The sequence below is a fragment of the Oncorhynchus kisutch genome, linkage group LG30, assembly GCF_002021735.2.
Source record: "Oncorhynchus kisutch isolate 150728-3 linkage group LG30, Okis_V2, whole genome shotgun sequence".
In the NCBI taxonomy this organism is placed as follows: domain Eukaryota; kingdom Metazoa; phylum Chordata; class Actinopteri; order Salmoniformes; family Salmonidae; genus Oncorhynchus; species Oncorhynchus kisutch.
The window spans coordinates 39,539,333-39,564,980 of NC_034203.2; the positions used below are offsets into that span (position 1 = coordinate 39,539,333).

General features: G+C 41.7%; 2 protein-coding genes across 8 annotated transcripts; one reads left to right on the forward strand and one right to left on the reverse strand.

Moving 5' to 3' along the window:
• Positions 1 to 38: 38 nt before the first annotated feature.
• Positions 39 to 5,382, reverse strand: LOC109874936 (zinc finger protein 236). 5 transcript variants are annotated; one of them, XM_031810335.1, is made up of 5 exons: positions 4,761 to 5,382; positions 3,599 to 4,171; positions 3,080 to 3,394; positions 2,567 to 2,977; positions 46 to 2,201 (listed from the first exon to the last, which is right to left on the reverse strand). In XM_031810335.1, exons 1-5 carry the CDS (start codon positions 5,020 to 5,022, stop codon positions 1,249 to 1,251), a joined length of 2,514 nt encoding a protein of 837 aa, XP_031666195.1. In that variant the 5' UTR covers positions 5,023 to 5,382; the 3' UTR covers positions 46 to 1,248. The 5 variants fall into 5 exon arrangements, with proteins under 5 accessions (XP_020322594.2, XP_031666195.1, XP_020322596.2 ...); XM_020467007.2 differs by having other exon boundaries at positions 46 to 2,204; positions 4,761 to 5,161; XM_020467006.2 differs by having other exon boundaries at positions 46 to 2,204; positions 2,567 to 3,028; positions 4,761 to 5,159.
• On the forward strand, positions 4,036 to 24,873 carry uck2b (uridine-cytidine kinase 2b). Of its 3 annotated transcripts, none has more exons than XM_031810338.1 (8): positions 4,036 to 4,192; positions 18,767 to 18,832; positions 19,074 to 19,167; positions 21,519 to 21,615; positions 22,164 to 22,306; positions 22,747 to 22,844; positions 22,956 to 23,004; positions 23,246 to 24,873. In XM_031810338.1, exons 2-8 carry the CDS (start codon positions 18,788 to 18,790, stop codon positions 23,383 to 23,385), a joined length of 666 nt encoding a protein of 221 aa, XP_031666198.1. In that variant the 5' UTR covers positions 4,036 to 4,192; positions 18,767 to 18,787; the 3' UTR covers positions 23,386 to 24,873. The 3 variants fall into 3 exon arrangements, with proteins under 3 accessions (XP_031666198.1, XP_031666199.1, XP_020322600.1); XM_031810339.1 differs by lacking the exon at positions 4,036 to 4,192 and adding an exon at positions 5,171 to 5,274; XM_020467011.2 differs by lacking the exon at positions 4,036 to 4,192 and adding an exon at positions 8,760 to 8,926.
• The last annotated feature ends 775 nt before the right edge of the window (positions 24,874 to 25,648 follow it).

The following is a 25,648-nucleotide window of genomic DNA, read 5'->3' on the forward strand; positions in this document are numbered from 1 at the left end:
AAATTTTTGTTACCGTAAGTACAAGAAAAGTGATAGGAATCCTCTTATAAAACATTTTATTTTATTGTTACTAAATAAAACAATTAACACACAAAATTGAGACGTTCACAATTTTACATTTATTTCAGAAATCCACAAGCAGAAACCCCCCCCCCCCCCAAAAAAAACTAATCAAAGCAACAATAAATGAGTGTGATTTTCCTGGGTTAAGATAGCTAGAGTAAAAAAACCAATCATTTGAACAACAACCTAGCCCAATGATGAACTAATAGAGCCTAACTTTACTCCTTATTGTCCAAGGATGTTCTGTTTAGAGGCGAATTGGGTCTGGAAACCAAAAGAGCCAAATACGCCATCTAAACGTGAATCTATTCTCAATTGCAGCAGTTGGTTCTAGATACATAAACCCTCTACAGTTGCAGAAGACAGTATTTTTCTGTGTTTGTGGTGGCATCCATTTACACACAGGTGTTAGGAGATCATCACTAATCAGCCTTGTGGAAACACTAACCCTATGAAAAAGGTATCAATTTAACTTTTAAAAATGTATTTTCCTCGCTGATATGATCCTTATGCTTCCAAAACTGTACCAGTGGTACGCGTGGCAATGTTCAGACCGAATGTCTAGGCTCTTAAAACTTCCCCGAACAGAAGACGCTTACTCCAATGACTCATGTGTAATGTAATGCAACAGAGTCATGATCAAGGGTTAAAGAGGCAACCCTACCATCAAGGTCTTCACAAACAAACAAAAATGGATATGTAGCCTACATGTTAAATTGGATCAATGATCCATAAGGTTGATGCAGGAAAGTTTTTCTTAAAAATACTTTTACATTATGAGAGAGATGATACCTGATGACATTAAAACAAAGAACTACTCAAATTTTCCTTTTTACGTAACACCAACATTTGAATACCGCTATTGTAAATGAGAATTGATTCTCAATTAAAAGGTCAAAAATATAAATAATTTAAAAGTCAAAACGACCATATCAAACAAACAAATAAGACATCTTATCAACACAATTTAGTTGGACTTCTAAAGTGTTGCAACACCATCAACATGTTAACAATAGCAGCCAAATGTCCCATACTCATTAACTGGTGTTGACTTGAGTTTTGATGAGGTAAAAACAACTTTCAGTAAGTGTGTCCCCCAAATGGTAATTCCTACCCTAAAAAGTAGTGCACTAAATAAGGAATAGGGTGCCATTTGGAACACACATAAGACTCTTTGGCCCTTGATTAACCTGTATGAAGTCTCTGATGAGCTTTCAGGCTGCTCTTCTGAGTGAAAGTCTTACCACATATCTCACAGCTGTAGGGCTTCTCACCAGTATGAGTGTGCAGGTGTCTTTCAAAATGACTATGGCGATCAAAACTCTTTCCACAAAAGGAGCATATGAAACATCTATTTCTTGTGTCGTCTGTAGTGGCACTGGTTCCCTCTGTACTGTCAAAACTGTCTATGCCAAGGGCAAATAAAATCCCCTCTTGACTGTAGTTTGGTTCTGTGATGTACGCTCTCATTGCAGTTTCCTCCTCTACAGGTAGTGGTGACGGTGGTACCCGGTCCTGAAACCTGGTTAGTACTGTTCCATCACCATCCTCCCTGTTCCTTGCATGTAGAACCACCCCTGCATACTGCTCTTGCTCAATCACATCCAGCTTGTCTTTCTCATCCTGAAAAGACAAATCTTCAAGTTCCACCTCTCTAGAAGCTGACGTATAGAACCCGTGGTGGTGGTGCAGTCCATCAAAAGGACTGTGATGGTATTTGACACTGGGTGAAACAGGATGGGAGTTCTGCTGCTTTGTCGCATCGGAGGAGCAACCTGGATTTAGTGATCCAGACTCCATATCACTGTGCCTCTCTGTGAAAGATCTACACAGCTGACTCTCCCTCTCATCCATGACATACTCTGGGTCGTCCTGGTAACCTGGTCGCTCTGTGCTTTTTTGGTGTTGAGGTCCTGACTGACTGAGTATCTGGGATTCAAACTGCTTCTCTTTCTCTGCTCCCCCCACCAACCCCTGCCCCCTGCCCTCCTCCTCCTCCTCACTGTGCCCGGAGCTAGGCTGTGCTTCACCAGGTGAGGGCTGATCCCTCGGTTCCTCTGGGTTCTCCGAGGGTCTAGGATAAAAGTCAGGCTTCTTATCATCAAGCAGAGATTGTCCCGTTAGCATGTCAGCATCGTCTGCTTGACAGGAAAAAGAGTATCAAGTATTTTAGCATAGATTTGAACAACATGGCAATTCAAACAATGTAAATCATCCAACATGAACAGTTTAATGTCATCTTAACCCCAACAGAGAACAGGAAAACCTATTGGCACCCTATTCTGTATGTAGTGTACTACTATTGATTAGAGCCCTTTGGGTCCTGGTCAATAGCAGTACACTATAAAGGGAACAGGTTTCCATTAAGGATGCAGCCTTATTTAATTATAGAACGGGCATACTGTCTGTTAATTACAGAATAATTGACTGATTTATGCATTTAAGAGTTAACCATTTCACATATTAAAAGTATGAAAACATCAATGTTATTTTAATCTCTTACCTCTGTGAGTCTTCAGGTGTCCTTTGAGGCTACTCTTCTGGTTGAAACACCTTCCACATATGTCACAACTATACGGTTTCTCACCCGTATGAATTCGCTGGTGCCTTTCCAGATGACCAACACGCTCAAAAACCTTCCCACAGAATGAGCAGATGAAGCACTTCTTGTCCTTGGTGACTCCTTGGAAGGTTTTCACCTTCCTTTCCGGACAACTGGAGAAGATGGGAGGATGGTTCAGAGAAGCCCCGTCCGTGACCTGCGAGTTTGGCTGTACTGTACCGTCACTTGCTATCAAGAGTGTGTCTGAAGGTCCATAATGTTGCTGTCTGAGCTGTAAAATCATATCCTCGCTGACATCTACATATGGTTTCCCTGGAGATGAAGCACTGCTACATGACGCCTCCACCCTTCCTGGGACAGGAAGTACAGGAGAGTGATCAGTGAGACACTGGGAGTTCTGACCTGAACTGGGAAGTACAGGAGAGTGATCAGTGAGACACTGGGAGTTCTGACCTGAACTGATGAAATATTCTGAATTGCTCGTCTCCATATCGTTGTCTGCTTGTGAACTGGACATCCACGGCCGGCCGTCTCTCTCGTACGTTGACAAGTCATCATCCAGTTGCTGTTCTGCTCTTCCTGCAGTCTGTTCTCCTGCTTTATGATCTAGTGTCTGGAATGCATCCTTGTCCTCCCCTGGCTCAGACTTCATGGGCATCTGAGGAGCAGTTTGGAACACTTCGTCCTTCTCGTTCATCTGCTCTTCCTCAGACTGACGTCCATCCAGGAGAGGCTTCTCTTCGTTGTTAGCTAGTCCGTCCATCGATACTGTGGAAAGATTACATTTGATTAATAAAACAATGAGGCATAGAATTGCTTATGTCCTATTAATAACCAATACATTGGATGTCATTATGTAGTGAGTGTGTCCCATCCCTATATGATGCACTACCCTATGGGCGCTAGTCAGAAGTAATGCATACATGGAATTGTCTATGACCTATAACCTAATAAGTGATTCTAATCTCTTACCTCTGTGAGTCTTCAGATGCCCTTTGAGGCTACCCTTCTGGTTGAAACACCTTCCACATAGGTCACAGCTGTATGGTTTCTCACCCGTATGAATTCGTAGATGTCTTTCAAGATGGCCGTAACGTTCAAAACTCTTTCCACACAGTGTGCAAATGAAGTGTTTCTTAACCTGGAAAAATATTCGGTTGCTCGCTCTCCTTGTCGTATTATAATTTGGGTCAGAACCCAATACACATTGAGGGTCTGTGTTTGACTGTACTGTGCCGTTGCTTGTTCTCCTGAGCGCGTCTGACTGCCGATGACGTTGTTGCTGTCTGAGCTGTAAAATCATATCCTCTCTGACGTCTGACTCTAAATATGGTTTCCCTGGAAAGAAAACACTGCTGCGTGATGCTTCCTTGTCTTTTAACCCTGTAGTCTGCTCTTCCTGTTGACCCTCTCCTCCTGGCTCAGTCTTCACCAGAATCTCATCTGCAGGTCCAACTCCTTCATCCTTTTCATTAAAATCTTCCTCAGGCTGCAGTTTTTCAAGCGAGGTCTTCCCCTCACAAGTGGTACCACTTTTACCAGGCCCTGTGGAAATTAATAAGTACGGTATGTCAGTCATCAAAATCATTTATTGGTTGTTTTAATTGTAATCTAAATGGATGTGTTGCTGTGGGCAGTTGTGTCAAAGAAGGGTGTAATGGTTTGTAATAATAATAATGATTTGATTTCACATGCCTCCTGTTTCTATAGCGGGATGTACAAGTACACCCCCTGGACAGGATACTAGTCTGTTGTAGGGCCTTACTCCCAAATCCATCTCCTTAATGCTGAGTGTCAAGCAGAGAGAGTCTGTGGTCGAACCCCCAACCTTACAAACTCAGGGTGTAGGCCTCCACTCTAACAACAAGGCCACTGAATTGGTTATAATAATAGTTATTGCTATTCCTCTCCCATCCCATTGTGCACAGACAGATATGACCCGAGGACACACTCGTCTGTTGTAGGGCCCTAACGTTAGCCCTGGGCACAGTGCAGTGTGAATAGGCTGATTAAATACGCCTACATTGTTTACCTGCAAATATTTCTGGCTGACTAATGTTACGTCACGTGCACAGTTAGCTATTGATAACTATTGATTGATTATAAAATAGTTAGTACCACTACGTCGACCCACCTCTCCTAAAATTCTCAGCAGCAACTGATCGACCATGATGAATGCGTCTTCGAGCATTAATCCCTCGAGCTCTTCGAAGCTCGCTGTCAAGTTGTTGTACATTATTTTTCAGGACGTTGATTTCATTTTCCCGTCGACACATTTCCACACGTAACACAACTATGCCATCGTCGAATACTTTGCTAATTTCTGAAACTGCAGTTTTAGAAAGTACCTCTATGATGGAAGCGATCTGAGCGCGGAGAGAAACACTGCTCAACATTTTCAAACGTTTGCGAAAACTAAACAGAGATCGGTCTGACTTCTGCGGATGATTGAAACTTTGTATCTAAGTAAAATGCTGATAATTTGGTTTAAATATGCTAGCAACAATGTGAATCGCGTAGTTATATGTGCAGCTACAGAGAGGAAAAGGTGAAGCGAGAGCTTTTACTCCAACCAAAATCTGCCCACGACGTGAGGAATTTTTGTATGGAGGTCAACGGAAAATGGAATTGTTAATTTGCTATGTGAGGTAAATACAATACTATATTGACACAATAGACGTTTCGTAATGGTTAGCTTGTTATGCATGCACTGATATAAGTAAACGCATGTGACATTTCGTCAATTTAGAAATATCGACTATATCGGAGTTGTCATAGAGCTAGATAGAGGCCTCATCATGGATATAATGTTGCAATTAAGGGCTTCAAATAATTTTAAAGTAGTCAACTTGGTGGGGATTCCTATTAGTTGGGAGCAATCAGCCAATGAAGAAGAAGAAAAGGGCTCTTGAGTGGCTCAGCAGTCTAAGGCACTGCATCTCAGTGCTAGAGGCGTCACTACAGACCCTGGTTCGATTCCAGGCTGTATCACAACCGGCTGTGATTGGGAGTCCCATAGGGTGGCGTACAATTGGCCCAGCGTCATCCGGGTTTGGCGGGGTAGGCCGTCATTGTAAATAAGAATTGTTCTTAACTGGCATGCTGCCCATGCTGTGGAACAGATACAAAATTGAGTCCTCTATCTATCTCCATGTCTGTTCACACGCGTATCTGCCTTCTCATTGGCTAGACTGGTCCCACCTCAACTCGCCTCCCCCTGCCTGCTTCCGTCTTTGATGACATTTATTTCCATTGTTAGAGTGGTAACTCGAATATCTTGTCAATATAATAGACAATCTTTGATGCAACAAACTAAAATAGGGTTATGGCCGGAAGTGGTGAAAATAGTCAACCATAAATAGAAAAGATTATGAGCAACGGAATTTGTGATCTGGCGTCACTTTTTTGACGAGGCAAAGAGAAATAACATGAAAAGAGGTTCAACATCTTTAATACTTTATATATGAATACTTCATATTTTGGAAACCTAAACCTTCCCAGTACAGGTAGACAATATATCCGGTCAACTTTATTTTGAATCCCAAAATACACGAACTGGAAATGAAACCATTTAGGCTGTCGGAGGAATATACACTATGACAGTAATTGGTTGATTTACCTCAAGCTATAGACGTGTGATTAGATGTTTTTACGTAATTTAAGAAGTGTCCTTGCTATCAGGAATCCTTGGGATGTCCAACTCTGACATCACATTTGATATTATTTTAATGGACCAAAAATGTGCTTATCTTTCAAAAACAAGGGCATTTCTAAGTGACCCCAAACTTTTGAACGGTAGTGTGTGTATATATATATATATACAGTGGCAAGAAAAAGTATTTTCCCCCCATCTGATTTTCTATATTTTTGCATACTTTTTTTTATCAGATCTTGAACCAAACCCTAATGTTAGATAAAGGGAACCTGCATTTAAAAATCCCCCCCCCCCCCCCAAAAAAAATATTACTATTTCATTTATTTTGTTTTAAAAAAAGTAATGCAACACCCCTGTGTGAAAAAGTAATTGCCCCCTTTAAATCAACGACATTTGTGGGTTTTCAAGCATGAACTGCTCGTTTCAAGTCCTGCAAGAAATTCTCAATTGGCATTAAGTCTGGCCTTTGACTAGGCCATTCCTAAACTTCAAATGTGTTGCTTTTTAGCCATTTCATGTAGACCTCATTGTGTGTTTTGAATAATTTGACCCAGCTGCGTTTCAGCTCACAGACGGATGGCCTGACATTCTCTTGTAGAATTCTCTGATACAGAACAGAATTCATGGTTCCTTCTATTAAGGCAAGCCATCCAGGTCCTGAAACACCAAAGCATCCCCAAACTATCACACTACCACCACCATGCTTGACTGTTAGTATGAGGTTCATACTGTGGAATGCAGTGTTTGGTTTTCGCCAGGCATAATGGGACCCACGTTGTCCAAAAAGTGGACTCAAGTTTGCCAAAAAGCACCTGGAAGAACCTGATCATCAAGACTCTTGAAGAATGTTCTAAGGACAGATGATTCAAAAGTATAACTTTTTGGACGCCATGGGTAGTTCATGCTTGAAAACACACAAATGTCGCTGAGTTACAACAGTTCTGCATTGAAGAGTGGGCCAAAATTCCTCCACAGCGACTTGAAAGACTTATCAACAACTACAGGAAGCGTTTGGTTGGAGTCATTGTAGCTAAAGGTGGTACAAACTATTATTGAGTGTCAATGGACAATTACTTTTTCACACAGGGGCATTGGGTGTTGTATAACTTTGTTTATTAAATAAATGAAATAAGCAGGTAATTGTTGTGTTATCTCAAATGTTTTGCACAAATTTGTTTACATCCCTGTTAGTGAGAATTTCTCCTTTGCTAAGAAAATCTATCCACCTGACAGGTGTGGCATATCAAGAAGCTGATTAAACCGCATGATCATTACACAGGTCCAACTTGTGCTGTGGACAATAAAAAGCCACAGTAAAATGTTCAGTTTTGTCATACAACACAATGCCACAGATGTCTCAAGTTTTGAGGGAGAGGCAAATTGGCATGCTGACTGCAGGAATGCCCTCCAGAGCTGTTGCCAGATAATTTAACTTAATTTCTCTACCATAAGCCGGCTCCAACAAATTAGGCAGTCTGTCCAACCGGCCTCAAAACTACAGACAACGTGTAACCATGCCAGCCCAGGACTTCCACATCTGGCTTCTTCACCTGCAGGATCGTCTGAGACAAGCCACCCGGACAGCTGATGAAACTGTGGGTTTGGACAACCAAATAATTTCTGCACATACTGTCAGTAACCGTCTCAGTGAAGCTCATCTACCTGGACGTCGTTCTCACCAGGGTCTTGACCTGACTGCAGTTCGGCGTCGTAACCGACTTCAGTGGGCAAATGCTCGCCTTTGATGGCCACTGGAGAGTGTGCTCTTCATGGATGAATCCCAGATTCAACTGTACTTGGCAGACAGCATGTGACCAGTCCTCTTCTGGTTGTGCCGGGTGGAGATTATAACAGTACATGGCCGAGATGTTCAAACGTTCATAGATGATCAGCAAGGTCAAATAATAATAATCACAGTGGTTGTAGAGGGTGCAACAGGTCAGCACCTCAGGAGTAAATGTCAGTTGGCTTTTCATAGCCGATCATTCAGAGATAGAGACAGCAGGTGCGGTAGAGAGAGAGAGATTCGAAAACAGCAGGTCCGGGACAAGGTAGCACGCCCGGTGAAGACATTTAATTTCTGCCCCCCGTTTTACCATCGGAATGTGATACAAAAAGGGTGTCAGGTGTGCTTTAGAACCACGCTGGCGCCTCCCAGATGTGGGGTAGGCTGTTTGTAGTGTTTTTCCGAATGGATAATAAAAAATAACAAAAAATAAGTTATGCCCCCCCACTTCTACAAATCAAAGTTTTGCCCATGTATATATATATATATATATATATATATAGGATTCTGTATAGCACAACCATTTATGAAGCGCAAACATACAATTAATTTATATAAAGAATACAGCTTTATGAATCAATTTACATACAAATCACATTATGTGCAAGACCAGGACATTTGAAAAATTCCTTAATACAAAATTTAATAAAAAAATTCAAAAAAGTTATACATTTTGTGAAGGAAATGATGGGAGGAGCTCAGCGGGACACTGTATTCTTCCCAGCTGCGTTGTTGTAGGCACGTTATTGCAAGCATGGCCGGGGACACTGAAACACATCTCAGTGACTATGCCGAAAATAACAACGTTATCCGACAACCATTCCTTATCGGAGTGTCCGGAGGCACTGCCAGTGGCAAGGTTAGCACCTTACATATATTGTCTATTGTTGTATGTTTTTGAAACTGATGGAATGTGTTCAAGTCGCTCGTAAACTCGTCGACCGCGTGGCTCATGTCATACTGTTGGTTTGAATGACATCAACCCCTTGCCAATCTTGAGTAATCAGCATTTTATTAACGAGTTGGCTAAATGATTGTAACTTTTACATGTGGTTTCCTTCATCCGTTGGCATCATATTTCCCTTGTACCCAGGATGCCTAATTCCACCACACACACACACACACAATGGAAACAGTTTATTAAGTTGGCAAATACATTTAGTTAAATATAGTTGGCTATCAAATCAACCAACAGTTTCTAGTTAGTAAATTAGCTAAACTGTAATCGTTATATTTGATCCCCGGCACTACATGCTAACATTTATGTTATTAAGTAGACTGGCTAGACAGCTAACGTTAGCTAGCTACTTTTTGTTGCAAACACAGCTATAGAGAGCCTATAGCTTATCTACCGCGCCATACAGCCAGCTAAATCACTCTTTTGTTTAAAGTTATTTGTTTAACTAGCTAGCCCCGCGGGTTAGTCGAATAAGACGACGGTTCGTACCCTCTTCTGAATGTCAAAGTGACGAACTATTCGACACAATGTGGCTATTATCCACTATTGGACTTATTTATTGACGGAGGACACGACTTCTGGCTATTTCAGTTGAATCTATTGTTGACGCTTAGCTGCCTAGCTAATATTAACCACATAACAATAACAGACGTGGGCGCAAGCGGGAAACGGGCGTCAGTTGCTACTAATATTTTTTTGTATTCCAGTATACTTTTGCAGGAAGAAAAGCAGGCTCGGTACATATCTTCCTAATATAATTATTAGTGTACATGTGCTTGACGCACACAGAACTGAATTCTTCATCTAATTAACATAATGTCCCTGTACAAGACTTATAAGACCTGCAAGGTATTGCATTAAAAAAAACATGGTATATACAGTACCAGTCAAAAGTGAACTCATCTACTCATTCCAGGGTTTTTCTTAATTAGTACTATTTTCTACATTGTAGAATAATTGTGAAGACATCAAAACTGAAATAAAAGTGCAGTCCAAAAAAACATCACTTGCTATGATGAAACTTGCTCTCATGAGGACCACCACAGGAAAGGAAGACCCAGAGTTACTTCTGCTGCAGAGGATAAGTTCATTAGCGTTAACTGCACCTCAGATTGCAGCCCAAATAAATGCTTCAGAGTTCAAGTAAGGCACACCTCAACATAAATTGTTCAGAGGAGACTGTAATTCAGGCCTTGATGGTCGAATTGCTGCAAAGAAACCACTACTAAAGGACACCAGGAAAATACTTGCTTGGGCCAAAAAACACAAGTAATGGACATTAGACTGGTGGAAATCTGTCCTTTGGTCTGAGTCCAAATTTGAGATTTTTGGTTCCAGCCACCGTGTCTTTTTGAGACACTGACTAGGTGAACGGATGATCTCTGCATTTGTGGTTCCCACTGAAGCATGGAGGTGGGGGTGTGCTTTGCTGGTGACACTGTTGGTGACTTATTTAGAATTCAGGGCATACTTAACCAGCATGGCTACCACAGCATTCTGCAGTGATGCACCATCCCATCTGGTTTGTGCTTAGTGGGACATCATTTGTTTTTCAATTGAGATTGTTTGAGATGAGTTGGACTGCAGGGTGACGGAAAAGCAGCTCAGCATATGTGGGAACTCCTTCAAGACTGTTGGAAAATCATTCCTCGAAGCTGGCTGAAATGCCAAGAGTGTGCAAAGCTGTCAACAAGGCAAAGGCTGGCTACCTATGAGGGGAGAAATTATGTTTATATACAATTAACCAGGATAGTAATTCTTGAGTTTAGTTTAGTGAAGTTACATTTGAGGAGAAATTCATTGACTCCAACTTCTTTTTTTCATTTTTTTTTCAAAAACAAGAATTGGAATAATATTACAAATCCTATCCTTCAATTAATGTAATTGTTGATCCATCTAGTCTTAAATAATGTTGGATGTACCAAAATCAAGCACATTTAAACATCCTTGATTACATTTATTCATTTTTTTAAGTATTCCTTCAAACAAAATGGAAGCTGTCTTTTTAATTGTTGCTTGGGGGAACATCCAATACCATTGCAGAATATATTCATCTTGATAATCCTTCAGTTTGACAGCAATATGACTTTTTTTCTCTTTTTTTAAAGAGATCCGTTAACAACGAAGCATGATCGTTTCTTCACTTTCTACTTGTACCCAGGCTACAAATAAATGTATTTTTTTAGCTAGTTTGTTCGTTTTTAAAGTAGTACAGGACGCAGTCAAGATTTGTATGTAGTTACCACACTATGTAGTTAATAGCTTTGTGTGATTTGATAATGACGTGTTAACACTGAGCCTAGTATGGCCTGTAGTTTTCCACTATTTGTTCGTACTTGTTGGTTTGAGACCACAATTAAATACCAGTCTTGTAACCAACAGTAGTTTGGAAAGCAAATTAATAGTTTGCGTCGTATATCACAAGGCATATGTAATAAGCTTGTGAAATGAACTAATGTTAAAATTCTTAAAAGAACTCGATGGAAGCTTCTACTCAATGTCCTTTCCATTCCCTGGCTCCTTCCTTACCCTCCTCCATTCCTATTGTTCGGTTGACCCACACATGAAGTTAACTTTTGGTATAGGGCCACTGTTTGGCTCCTTGAAAATCCCTGTACAATTTGATTTGATTTGATTGATTTGTTGGGTGTGACTGAGGTGGGGTGGTTTGGGATTGCTGGCCCATGGAGTTATGAGGAAGTAGTGAGCGAACAGTAATAACCTGCAGTGTGGTGTAGCAAACATGGTGTACTGAACATGACGCCACATTACCCTACTGTAAGTGCAGTTATGAGGAAGTGGTGAGCGAACAGTAATAACCTGCAGTGTGGTGTAGCAAACATGGTGTACTGAACATGACGCCACATTACCCTACTGTAAGTGCACTGGAACCAATGTGGCTCGGGTTGAATGGTATCCAGGCTTGTGCCTGCTTGCATTTGCTAACTGAGATGACTTACTGCCTGTAATATTTACTGTACACCCCGCTGTAGTGTTATGTCTGGCCAAATCATAGTCTGTATATAGAAGCTACATCGTGTTTGACAGGCTCTTGGATGAGGAGCTTTAGGTTAGTCTGTGTGCTGCAGTGCTGAACAACACGGTCTCCGGAGTGGGCGTCCGATTTCATTGTGACACTTTTTTTCACGGACACAAAAGCACCATAGTCTGTGGCAGGTCAGGAGAATGCCCCGTCAGCACTGGCAGCCTGGTAGATGGGAGATCCTGGCATTTGAGTGTGTCGGTGAGGACAGGTGGCCTGAGCACTGGGAAGGGCACTTGGGTCCAGGGTGGTACTTCCATAGTGCTCCCTGTTTTTGCTGGGGTACTGGGTACAGTATGTTTTTACTGGGTACAGTATGTTTTTGCTGGGGTACTGGGTACAGTATGTTTTTGCTGGGGTACTGGGTACAGTATGTTTTTGCTGGGGTACTGGGTACAGTATGTTTTTGCTGGGGTACTGGGTACAGTATGTTTTTGCTGGGGTACTGGGTACAGTATGTTTTTGCTGGGGTACTGGGTGGGGCTGTGGTGGTCATGAAATTGTCAGATACTGATTGTCAAACAAATAACTGCGGTCTCACAGTAATTGACCATTAATTAACAAACACATTTAAAATCTCCTGGCTTCCACACACAGTCTACAAGCCACTGATGCAGACCTTAGGAACATCGACAGTCTAATAAAGCCAGTTTAATATAGCCTACACTATCACAATCAATCCATTTATTTTAGAAACAAGAAATTAAGAAATGTGGTCTATTTCAGAACAGAATAGCATACTCTGAGTTAGAGTTAGTTGCTTAGAATTCTGTGGCATTCTTTGTTTAGTATGAAGAATACAATTGAACATAGCTGAATAAAATAGAAAGGATATTTATTCCAAACGAGTGCGCGCGTGCAGCTATTCTGTTTTTGAGCGGTTAACAAAGAAACCGGTCCTCCTATATGCTTTATTGAGTTATTTATGAAACTTCCGTTGGGATACAAACATTGGGCTATGTGTTTTAATTTTTAATACATTCTAAGGCTGCATGATACAACTCCAATGATGATTTGAAAAAAGTGCCATGGAAGGCATGGGCTTTGTTTTTTGCCCATGCTGTACACACTTCATCAGCGCCTAATTCACAATTTGACAAGCACTTGATAATGCCTTGAATCCAGGCGGAATCCCCTTTGGCCATAATGCCCCCTAAAAAAAACATGCAATTTGCGGCCAGAGGCCGTTGTGCTCTTGTGTTGAATATAAGAATTTTAATTCCCTTCTCCCGGGTGCGTGCTACGAAGCACCTCTCAGTTATTAGCCAATGTCCGTCACATGATGGGGTCCTTCTCATAGGCTACAAGTGAAGACTAACACATCGGATGTTGGAAGAACTGTCCACATTTACTTGTAAAAAGCTGTCGTCGAGGCAAAGAGGTGGCTACTTTGAAGAATCTAAATTCTAAAATAAACAAAAAATATAACACTTTTGGTTTCTACATGATTCCGTATGTGTTATTTCATAGTTTTGATGTCTTCACTCTACAATGTAGAGAATATTACAAATAAAGAGAAACCCTTGAATGAGTGTCAACTTTTGCCTGGTACTGTAGTTTGCAATAGAAGTTGCTTTTTAGGTGTCACTTTCATTTAGGTTTGGGTAGAATTTTGATTAACCACATGACAATCATTGTAAGATATGAAGACGTTATTGTAAATTAAATTAACCTGCTCCGTGAAAATGTGCATATGAAAACTAACTGCCACACAGATCGGTAGAAATGTTCTGATAAATTGGCATTCCACCTGAGAAAGGTAGCCGACTCTTCCTGTAGCTTTTACCGGCAACTTCCGGAGAGTAACAGGCCTGCCAACATGCACTCATTTTGCGTACCAACTACTAAATTCTCTGTCCATGTACGCAGGTATGAGATCTGAGTTAAAAGTGTATTTAAAAAATAAATAAATAAACATTTTAATAAAAAATAAATCCACCGAGTATATCTAACATCTCGATTTTCAAGCTGCAATACACAAACAGGTACAGAGTTTGTCAACGGACATGGAGATGAATACGTCATTATTTGACGTCGCTACCCGGTGTCTGCCCCCCCCCCCCTTCTGTTTGTTGTGATGCTGAGTTTGCCGACTGTCAGCTGTACGTAAAACACATGGACAAATCCCTTTTCGACTCTGTGTGTTGTGGAAAGGTAAACACTAATTGTTTCAAGCTAACGTTAGTGAACATAAGATGGCCATTCAGTGGGCTCTAAAGTGCCAGCAGTTCACTATCATTGGCTAGTGACAGAAATTCAATGCAAATAAATAAAAAACTACTTTTGAGCAGAGGGGGGGGGGGGGGGGGGGGGGGCTGGTCTACTCCCACCTTTCGGCTGATATTGGTCATGTTCCACAGCAATGCAGACTGTAAATGAATATTCAGTCTCGTTTCCAAGAACAAAACCCAGGACAGAGCCTCCCTCAGTACAGACACATTGAGTGCCCTCGTTACCAAGAAGGTTTCAATGATTGACAGAGGAACTGTTAGCCACAGATAAGTCTACCCTGATGCGTAAGGTTAAATCTGCGAGCTATCAGGCAAATCTGTCTAGGAAATGATTTTCTGAACATTTTGACGGTCTCCAGAAGATTTGTTCTCACCCCCTGTTTCCTATCATAGCTTTTTCGTTTTTATGGATAGCATGTTTCTTTGATGCTGATGCTCTGCTTCAAACATTTGTTATCATATCAGTAAAAAAAAAAAGTGGTTTAGACGTTTGTACATTTTGTACCTAAACAAATAACATCGATTTAAAAAGTAAAATAAACTCCCAGAATAAAGTCATAGGGAGTGTCTATATAGAAAAGTTTTAAATTGACCAATTGATTGGTCGAAAGACCAGACTTTCTGATGACCAAGATTTTGTCGGACAGCCTAATATTTTTGCCTACTTTTACTTCACTACATTCCTGAAGAAAATAATATACTTTTTACTCTATACATTTTTTTTCTGACACCCAAAAGTACATGTTACATTTTGACAGGAAAATGGTCCAATTTATACACTTATCAAGAGAACATCCCTATTGCCTCTGATCTGGTGGACTCACTAAACACATGCTTCATTTGTAAATTGTGTGAGTGTTGGTGTGCCCCAGGTTAGCTTAATATAAGGAATTTGAAAGGATTTTTTAGCAATTACATTTTACTTTTGATACTTAAGTATATTTAAAACCAAATACTTAGAATTTTACTCTAGTATTTTACCAGGTGACTTTCACTTACCTTAACAGAAAACGCCTCGAGTTCTCTTTACCATGACTGCAAATGTGATTATGAATGTTATGCTTTATTATAAAGGTGAACGTTTCGTAAAGAATTGAACTCACACGTTGCCTGTGTATGCCAGTTAGGCGCTACACCAGTTGTAAAGCGGATTAATGTGCTTCATTGTGATCCAAACCTTACTAAAACATATAGGCCTATGGGCTAGGCTACATGAGGTGTGATACTAACCTTACTAAAACATATAGGCCTATGGGCTAGGCTACATGAGGTGTGATACTAACCTTACTAAAACATATAGGCCTATGGGCTAGGCTACATGAGGTGTGATACTAACCTTACTAAAACATATAGGCCTATGGGCTAGGCTACATGAGGTGTGATACTAACCTTACTAAAACATATAGGCCTATGGGCTAGGCTACATGAGGTGTGATACTAACCTTACTAAAACATATAGGCCTATGGGCTAGGCTACATGAGGTGTGATACTAACCTTATTAAAACATAGAGGCCTATGGGCTAGGCTACATGAGGTGTGATACTAACCTTATAGGCCTATGGGCTAGGCTACATGAGGTGTGATACTAACCTTATAGGCCTATGGGCTAGGCTACATGAGGTGTGATACTAACCTTATTAAAACATAGAGGCCTATGGGCTAGGCTACATGAGGTGTGATACTAACCGTATAGGCCTATGGGCTAGGCTACATGAGGTGTGATACTAACCGTATAGGCCTATGGGCTAGGCTACATGAGGTGTGATACTAACCTTATTAAAACATATAGGACTATGGGCTAGGCTACATGAGGTGTGCAACTATGATTTTGAAAACGTTGCACAAAAAAAGGCATGAACTGTTTCTTGCCTTACTGCACAGAAGCTGGGCGTCATTCACTAGTGATAGACTAATATTGTCACCCATCAGACTTCATTTAATCTTGTCTTTACATATATTAAATAATGTGACATTTGATTTAGAATGGACAATGCACCTGTTGTGAAGCAGGGGGGAAAATATACATCTATTGTTGCGCAACATGAGCTCATAAACTCTCATGAAGTGTTTTGATTTAGATGTTGAATACAAATGTAATGATGTCAGTGTTTAGAGGGACACTAGACTTCTGAGTATCAGGCAGTTAGCAAGATTGGTAGGCTACTAATGACCATCAGCATGGTCTGCAGTCATGACTCGTGACCGTCAGTGTGGCAGTAATATGGTCACCGTAACAGCCCTAGTACTAGTTACTGTAACTAGCACACTGTAGAACACACTGCAGTACACAGAACATACTGTAACTAGTACACTGTAGAACACACTGTGCAGTACACAGAACATACTGTAACTAGTACACTGTAGAACACACTGTGCAGTACACAGAACATACTGTAACTAGTACACTGTAGAACACACTGTGCAGTACCCAGAACATACTGTAACTAGTACACTGTAGAACACACTGTGCAGTACACAGAACATACTGTAACTAGTACACTGTAGAACACACTGTGCAGTACACAGAACATACTGTAACTAGTACACTGTAGAACACACTGTGCAGTACACAGAACATACTGTAACTAGCACACTGTAGAACACACTGTGCAGTACACAGAACATACTGTAACTAGCACACTGTAGAACACACTGTGCAGTACACAGAACATACTGTAACTAGTACACTGTAGAACACACTGTGCAGTACCCAGAACATACTGTAACTAGTACACTGTAGAACACACTGTGCAGTACACATAGCATACTGCAACTAGCACACCATACAGTATGCTCTACTCTGTACAGTAACTAGCATACTGTAGAACATACTGTTCTACTGGTGTACGAGGTACTGCCGCAATATTTGTTATTCAAATTGTGTATTTTATTAAATTAAATAGTCCACATTCGCTTGAAAAATGTATTTAAGGGCCTCGAGTGGCGCAGCGGATCTAAAGCACTGCATCGTAGTGCTTGAGGCGTCACTACAGACCCTGGTTCAATCACAGGCTGTGTCACAACCGGGAGTCCCATAGGGCGGAACACAATTGGCCCAATGTCATCCGGCTTAGGGGAGCATTTACTTGGCTGATCACGCTCTAGCGTCTCCTTGTGGTGGGCCGGGTGCCTGCAGGCTGATTTTGGTCGTCAATTAAACAGTGTTTCCTAACACATTGTGCAGATGGCTCCCGGGTTAAGACGGTGGGTGTTAAGTTGTGCATTTTGGCGGGTCATGTTTCAGTGGATGCATTGACTCGACCTTCGCCTCTCCCGAGTCTGTTGGGGAGTTGCAGCGATGAGATGATCGCAATTGGATATCACAACATTGGGGAGAAGGGAGAAAGTGGTTTTAAGGTATTGTTTTTGCAGGTTTACATTTTGCTCAGGTTTTTGCTCAAGCACACCTTTTTAAATCGAAAAACAACAATTGGATGTAAGTCCATAACGATGCTTAAAACCCTTTCCTCCAGTCAAATGACAATGTTATGAATATTTTTTAATGATTAATTAACCATTACTTGTAAAATATTTTATTAAATACAGTGTTTGTCATGGTTTTGTATTTTAGTATTCTCTCTGTGTGTGAACTGAAAATGTAATACATTTCAACTCTATCTCTGACCATGGTACAGGTACCTTTTTTTTTTAAAGCCCATAACCATGTGTATGAGGTGTATAGTCTTGTTTCAAGTAGATTTGTTTAAGATTACCATTTACTATCTTCATTGAATGTTTTCATAGTTTATCTGCAGATAGGCCAAATGAGTGGCTCTCTCACCGATGCGATCCGGTAGGCTACAGACGAGTCACTCACTTTAGCATCACTGTTTGGCAAACCCCGACGTCTAGGAAGCCCTTTGGTTTACTTGTCCCGACGTCTAGGAAGCCCTTTGGTTTACTTGTCCCGACGTCTAGGAAGCCCTTTGGTTTACTTGTCCCGACGTCTAGGAAGCCCTTTGGTTTACTTGTCCCGACGCGATACCATGGAACTACGTTTTATGAATGCCAAAGGCATATAGAAGATTGACTTTATTCAGTCAGTTCAACACTTTATTTATTTATTTATTTTAAAGAATTAGTCAACACTTGCTGTTCAGTTGTCAATCAACACACAGTAAATAGCCTACTATGCACCACAACTCCGTGGCTGGCTATGTGAAACACGAGAAAGTCATTTATTTTCTATCAGAAAACAATGAAGCTAAGTCGTGTCATTTACTGCTTGTGTTACATGATGCTGGTGGATTTTCACATCCCATGCCCTCTTCCAACTGTGTAAAGAAATGTGACTGCAACCAAAGATCTGTATATAGTGACAATGTTCTCGTCCTCCCTAACGATGGGAGTCGTTGTCCCCAAGGCAGGAAGGCAGGCGACAAGCTTAGGTCCACGATAAACCTATCAAATATTGTTTGTTTTACAACGGTGTGAAATGCGTCCTGTGTTCTTCTGTGTGTCTGCAGTCGTCGGTGTGTGAGAAGATCATGGAGCTTTTGGGCCAGAACGAAATCGACCACCACCAGCGACAGGTAGATTCCATTCTCTCCCCCCCCAGTCCTGGTTTTTCTGCACTGTAGCTCACAGCCATAGCACTCAGGGTTTAGCTTCCACTGTGCAGCCCTGACCGATCTGTGTCATTATTTTTCCAGGTAGCCAACCTCTCTCCAATCTATCCCTATTCTGTTTTTTTTTCTTCTATATACCAGTATTATACAACCCGAGATGGTTAGCTTCCTCAGTGTAGTGCTGACTTGTGTCGTTGTTTTCCAGGTAGCCATCCTCAGCCAGGACAGTTTCTACAGAGAGCTGACTCCAGAACAGAAGGCAAAAGCACTCAAGGGCCAGTTCAACTTCGATCACCCAGGTATGGGGTTGGGTCCGCATAGGGCTGCTAGCTACATAGGACTGGTGGGGCCGCTAGCTACATAGGACTGGTGGGGCCGCTAGCTACATGGGACTGGTGGGGCCGCTAGCTACATGGGACTGGTGGGGCCGCTAGCTACATGGGACTGGTGGGGCCGCTAGCTACATGGGACTGGTGGGGCCGCTAGCTACATGGGACTGGTGGGGCCGCTAGCTACATGGGACTGGTGGGGCCGCTAGCTACATGGGACTGGCGGGGGGCCGCTAGCTACATGGGACTGGCGGGGGGCCGCTGGCTACATGGGACTGGCGGGGGGCCGCTAGCTACATGGGACTGGCGGGGGGCCGCTGGCTACATGGGACCGGCGGGGCTCCGCTGGCTACATGGGACTGGTGGCTCCGCTAGCTACATGGGACCGGCGGGGCTCCGATGGCTACATGGGACCGGCGGGGCTCCGATGGCTACATGGGACCGGCGGGGCTCCGATGGCTACATGGGACCGGCGGGGCTCCGATGGCTACATGGGACCGGCGGGGCTCCGATGGCTACATGGGACCGGCGGGGCTCCGCTGGCTACATGGGACCGGCGGGGCTCCGCTGGCTACATGGGACCGGCGGGGCTCCGCTGGCTACATGGGACCGGCGGGGCTCCGCTGGCTACATGGGACCGGCGGGGCTCCGATGGCTACATGGGACCGGCGGGGCGCCGCTAGCGATGCGTAGGACCGGGAGCAGTGGCTTGCTGGGGCTTGGCAGGGTCTGTTTTGCTGTGTGTAAATGAATCAGAATGTCTGACTTTTAATGTAGTTCCAACTAGGGTTGACCCCATTTAGTCGACTGATCGATTGTTGACCAAGATTACACTTTTTTTTGTCGAGCTGTCGCAAATATATTTAATTTATGGCACACGAGACACCTATCTGATTTGCGCCTGTCTCATTGGACTAATTCATTGTTCATGCCGCAGGGATGGCACAGTCCAAGAAGGGGAGCGTGGTGGCTGACGCACAATGCACAGCTCTTCAGAAAAAGCGATCTCGTGCAAATTCATTGTTTCATAATTTAGTTGTGTGAGTTGTTTGCCCTTTGATTGTTCGTCTATCAATTCCCCATTCCATATATTACCAGTAGTACATTAAGGTTAATAACCATAATTTCTAATCTACAGTGTTTGTTTGGCTACGGTAATATCTGCTAATGCATTGAATTTTTGAATTATTAATATTATTAGTTGTTTACTGTTTTCATTTTTGGGATTGGACACATTGTTTGCAGAGCGCACAACCAATGCTACACTTGTGAGAAACCAGTTTTGGTTTATTTAATTCCATTTTGAATTTGGTCAATTTTGTTTGGAGCACTCCTGTCAATGTTGAGTAAGGACGTGAACCTGATTACACACAGAAGTAGGCCTAGGCAATCTGGCCTGTGCGCAATTGTATAAATGTGCCCATTTGAGGATCTGATTTAATATTTCCTATTGGCTTAACTCACCACCACCCAATGAACTGTGGCGCTTCTCAAAGTAGTTTTTTCAGCAAGTAAAAGTCTGTCTTTAAAATTCAATGAGTGACGATAGTTCCTCAATGTATTTGAAAAATCTTTCCAGTGAAAACGACATAAAATAGGCCAACCTGATTACTTCTTATCCCTTGTATGAATAGTCTACAGGGCCGGACCCAGTTGATAGTTGATACAATGTTTCACCCTTTTTAATTATATTTCAAATTCAATTTATCACGTATTCCATGACCACATTTCATATAAAATTTCAGAGTTTTCCATTTTTGGCCTCTGTCGGCAATCCATCCCTCATACACTCAGCCCATCTTCCTGCCATACTCCTAGTCAGCAGATCTATAATAGCAGAGTCTCTCAGCTGCTGCACGGCGGGGGGGTGTCTCAATTAACACTTTCTCCTAAAGTGTTAATTTCCTCTCACTGATTTAAAAGAGAGATGCCTGGCATAGTCTAGCCCATGTCTCCTCCAATCTAATACTTTTTAGATTTGTGTGAAGAAGTGTCAGGAGATATTGGGGGAGACCCAGGGTCTGAGAGACGGACCATAACAGCTGTGACCCAGTAGACTCCACAGAGATTCCTCAATTACACTAGTCTAGTGTGTGTTTGATAGCGTGTGTTCACATGTGGGTTTAGTGGAGGCCACTGTCAGCAGATGGGTACATGGAGGTCTATGTATGGTCTGTTATTTTACTAATGGAATGGAAGTGAAACCTTTTCAATTTTATTTTTATTTATTTTTTACTAAATCTCCTGCTTTCTCTTAAGCCATTTCTGTCTCTTGTTGTTTTTACTTAAATTTTTCTTTCTCTAAATCTGTCATTCTTCAGATGCCTTTGACAATGAGCTTGTTATGAAGACTTTGTGGCAGATCATGCAGGGGAAGACCGTACAGATCCCGGTGTACGACTTTTTCACCCATTCCAGGTGAGCTCCTTGTTGCGGTGTCCACACACCGGGGGGGCGTAGGCGTACTGCAAAGCAGTATCAAGGACTTCGCCAGCTAACTCGCCTAAATATATTATCTTGAATTGGACATGGGTCTAATTGACTCAACAACCAAAATCACATATCAAAAATGTAGCTTTCTTAATGAATCAGGAAATCAATAGTTCTATATCAGGGTTAGCTGGCTGTTGCTTGATAGCTTACCCCTCTACTCTTGTTTGTATTCTAACAATAACTGTACATGTTTCTAACCCAAGTATTCTTATTTGTCAAGTTCAGGTAGTACCTACTGAGAACAGCCACGTAGAGCAGGTTTCTGTGGTCTGATTTAATACAGCGTTGTTGGGTATTCAATCCCATTTTATCTGTCTCATTGGTTGTCTCTAACAGGATGTTTTCTTAGGATATATCAATACAAACTGTTTGTACAATACCAGGCTGTTCGTTCTTATTTTATGTCGTGTCCTGTTGGGTCAGCCTGATTTTTTTTATTTATTTTATATTCATGGTGTCTTGTTTGCTTCCAGGAAGGATGAGTTTGTGACTGTGTACCCGGCTGACGTGGTGCTGTTCGAGGGCATCCTGATGTTCTACTCCCAGGAGATAAGAGACCTGTTCCAGATGAAACTGTTCGTAGACACGGATGCAGACACGCGGCTTTCACGCAGAGGTGTGTTTGCTGACTCCACTTCCTTGTGTATTTCTGGATAAGGTTAAACGTCGTACGAACTCTTGCCAGTCAGACTCTGTGTCAGTGTCTCTTCTTCACTTCTGTGTTCCAATTCTAGGGTGTGTGTGTTCCAATTCTAGGGTGTGTGTGTGTGTTCCAATTCCAGGGTGGGGGTGTGTACCAATTCCAGGGTGGGGGTGTGTACCAATTCCAGGGTGGGGGTGTGTACCAATTCCAGGGTGGGGGTGTGTACCAATTCTAGGGTGGGGGTGTGTACCAATTCTAGGGTGGGGGTGTGTACCAATTCTAGGGTGGGGGGGTGTGTACCAATTCTAGGGTGGGGGGGGTGTGTGTGTACCAATTCTAGGGTGGGTGGGTGTGTGTGTGCGTGTGTGTGTACCAATTCTAGGGTGTGTTCCAACCTGTTTTATTTCTTCCAGTGCTAAGAGACATAGGTGAACGGGGCAGGGACCTTGAGCAGGTTCTTACTCAATATATCACATTTGTCAAACCTGCTTTTGAGGAGTTCTGTCTTCCAGTAAGTTTCCACTCTGTGTCCCCGTTATATTGTGTGCTAGTCAATGAAGCCAGCCATAATCTTTGCAAATGCTTGCGTAGTTATTGTAGTACTTGTAATGTTTATTTCCAGACTAAGAAGTATGCTGATGTGATCATCCCTCGTGGAGCAGATAACTTGGGTAAGGAGAAACGTCCATGAGATCTGATCCTTTAATTCCCTTCTGGGTTGTATGCAATCTTTTTTGCTCCTTTTTGTCAATATAGTGAAGGGTTATGGTAAGTAAGGAAAGGCTCTTATGCAGCTGCCACGTTACATGAATTTTCCCTCTGGAGTTTCCTTGTTTTATACCACTTTTGTGAATGTACATTGGTAACCCTAACTTCACTGTTCCCTTCCTCTGGTCTTTTTTTTTCTTTCAGTGGCAATAAACCTGATAGTACAGCACATCCAGGACATTCTAAACGGCGGACTGACCAAGCGGCACAGCGGCTGCATGAACGGGCACAGCACGCCCACCCGGCAACGACGGACCTCAGAGTCCAGCAGTCGCCCTCATTGACCTCCTTTTGTATTGGAGGCAGAGTGTGATTAGATCTGTACATAATTACCAATGGCATTGCCGTATTTAAGATGGAGGAAGGCTACGTCCTGATTCTCTACCCTGTTACCAGAGTGTGCACTTGCACACTTCTGGTCCTTGTAGGAGAAGTGTAGAGAATTGGGACGCAGGCAAAGAGTAACTACCATGCTTATTATTATTACTACTACTGTTATTACAGGTACTTTTATTGTAATTGTTGGATTTGGTTCAGGTGGGGAGAGAGAACCTCCAGTTTTTGCAATGAGATCATGTGTTAAGAATGACCCCCTTTTTTGTTTTTTGTTTTCTGTTTATTTAAAATTTCTATTTCATATAGTTTGCTTTTTGACAGATTTAATCAAATGTGGAAACTGGTGTTGTCCAATGAGAATTAAACCCTAAAATCACAGGCTGGGATCCAATTCCTCATTGAGAAAGATGTTGGACCTTGAAATGGGGATGAAACTAGACAAAGTTGAAATGAAAACTCAGGATTGCGCTCGTTATTCGTTCTCGTTGACAATCTTGAAATAGGTTTTTTCCTACCCTTTTTTTTTTTTTTTTTTGTCGGTCTTATCGTGTTTTTCTAGTCTGTATGTTCCGTTCCCTAGTTGAGTTGTCTTTTGCCTGTCACTTACCCTCCACCATTTGCTAAGCTACAGAACCTCCACAAGAGGGAAGTTCCAAACTCCATGACATTCTAAATTCCACACAGAATAGGTAGGTTGAAGTACTAACAAAGGTTGAATATTCTCAAACAAGGTTTCTTTATTATGGAAGCCCAATTTTGGTGTTACTTACCTGACAACGGTGGTATGGTTAGCTTGGGCTGACTCGTCCTGCATGATATCTTGTGTATTTGGCTTCCACCACCAGGAAATACACAATCTCGTTGTCAACACAGTAAAGTGTTATGAGTGCTATAACAAAATATAAATTGTCCAGTTAATTGATTAAACTTGCACAAGATCTTCAACTATTTGCATAAAATGCTTTTCCCTAATTAATCTTGAAGCAGAATTAATTTAACATTTTGAAGAAATAAACCTATTGGAGTTTAATTTCCCCTAGTCATTTAGTAATTGTTCTTTCCTAATACTGTTTTCTCAGGTTGACAGAGTACCATTTGAAGTGCAGAGGTATTAGTCAAACTGCGGGAAGGGTCCCATAACAGCAATACAACTGAATTACACCTGAATCATTATTTTTCTGACAAGACTTGAAAACATGAAACCAGCACAATGCCTTTTCGCTGCTGAATTGAACCACAATACACAATACTATTATTTCCAATTAGTCCATTTCTGTAAAATGGCTTGCATATCCCAAGTGTTGTATTTAGTAAGCATACAGTTGCTGAATTGTGACTTAATATTTACCATAAAATTTGTCTGGATGTTGGATTGATGTAGAAATGTTGGATGATTGGAACAATAAAAGCACATTACAAAATGGTAGATTAAAAAACTGGAGGTGTGTTTGACTTACTCCTGCAACAGCTGAATAATAATTTAACGTAGAAAAAACAGTATACATACAAGAAGTATACAACTAGTCAATGATAACATGTGCTAGGGGGTACAACAAATTACAGATTATACAAAGACCTTAATAGAAACACACACATTGCTTGTTTTAACAGCTTTCTTATTGGAAGAAGGTAGACTGGTCTTAATGTACTGCTTCAATTCTTTATAGAGAAGTTTTTTTTATTAGTGAATATACATTTATGAATATGACATTTTTCCATTAGCACAATTTAGATTTGAGGTTAAATTGTTTTTCTTTATCCTTATGGTTAAGGAAACCGAGCAGCACATTCTACCATTAAAAACAAAAGTAATCAAGGATATTAACAATTATAAAACCATCTTTCCATATGTTTCTGGATGCTCAACACAAAAAGTACAGTCAATGTCTTTTTGGAGTTTCTTCAAGTAGTGATTCGCAGGGCAATACTTATGGATCATTCTGAAAGAGACATCTTTGACCTTGTTAGCAAGTAGGTATTTGTGTGGTAATAACCAGACTTTTTTCCAACAGATATTAGTGACCACCATTGGATACAATATCCCTTTGAAATAAAGCACGTATAGATCTGTTCTGACGGAGCAAGGATAAACATATTTTCCCTATTGGAGAATCAACTGGATTAAGCGAGGGAAGGTTAAGAAGGTGAGGTCTGGCTATACCTCTAAATAACGAGAGTTCCAGATGGAATAGCATCAAAGACTCAACTCTA

Coding starts and splice junctions, on each gene's coding strand:
- LOC109874936 (XM_020467004.2), bottom strand. CDS start 5,022: ATGTTGAGCAGTGTTTCTCTCCGCGCTCAGATCGCTTCCATCATAGAG. Junction 3,395..3,598: donor GCATCTGAAGACTCACAGAG/GTAAGAGATTAG, acceptor ATCTTTCCACAG/TATCGATGGACGGACTAGCT. Junction 2,205..2,566: donor ACACCTGAAGACTCACAGAG/GTAAGAGATTAA, acceptor TTTCCTGTCAAG/CAGACGATGCTGACATGCTA.
- uck2b (XM_020467011.2), top strand. CDS start 8,822: ATGGCCGGGGACACTGAAACACATCTCAGTGACTATGCCGAAAATAAC. Junction 18,833..19,073: donor TCGACCACCACCAGCGACAG/GTAGATTCCATT, acceptor GTTGTTTTCCAG/GTAGCCATCCTCAGCCAGGA. Junction 22,845..22,955: donor TTGAGGAGTTCTGTCTTCCA/GTAAGTTTCCAC, acceptor GTTTATTTCCAG/ACTAAGAAGTATGCTGATGT.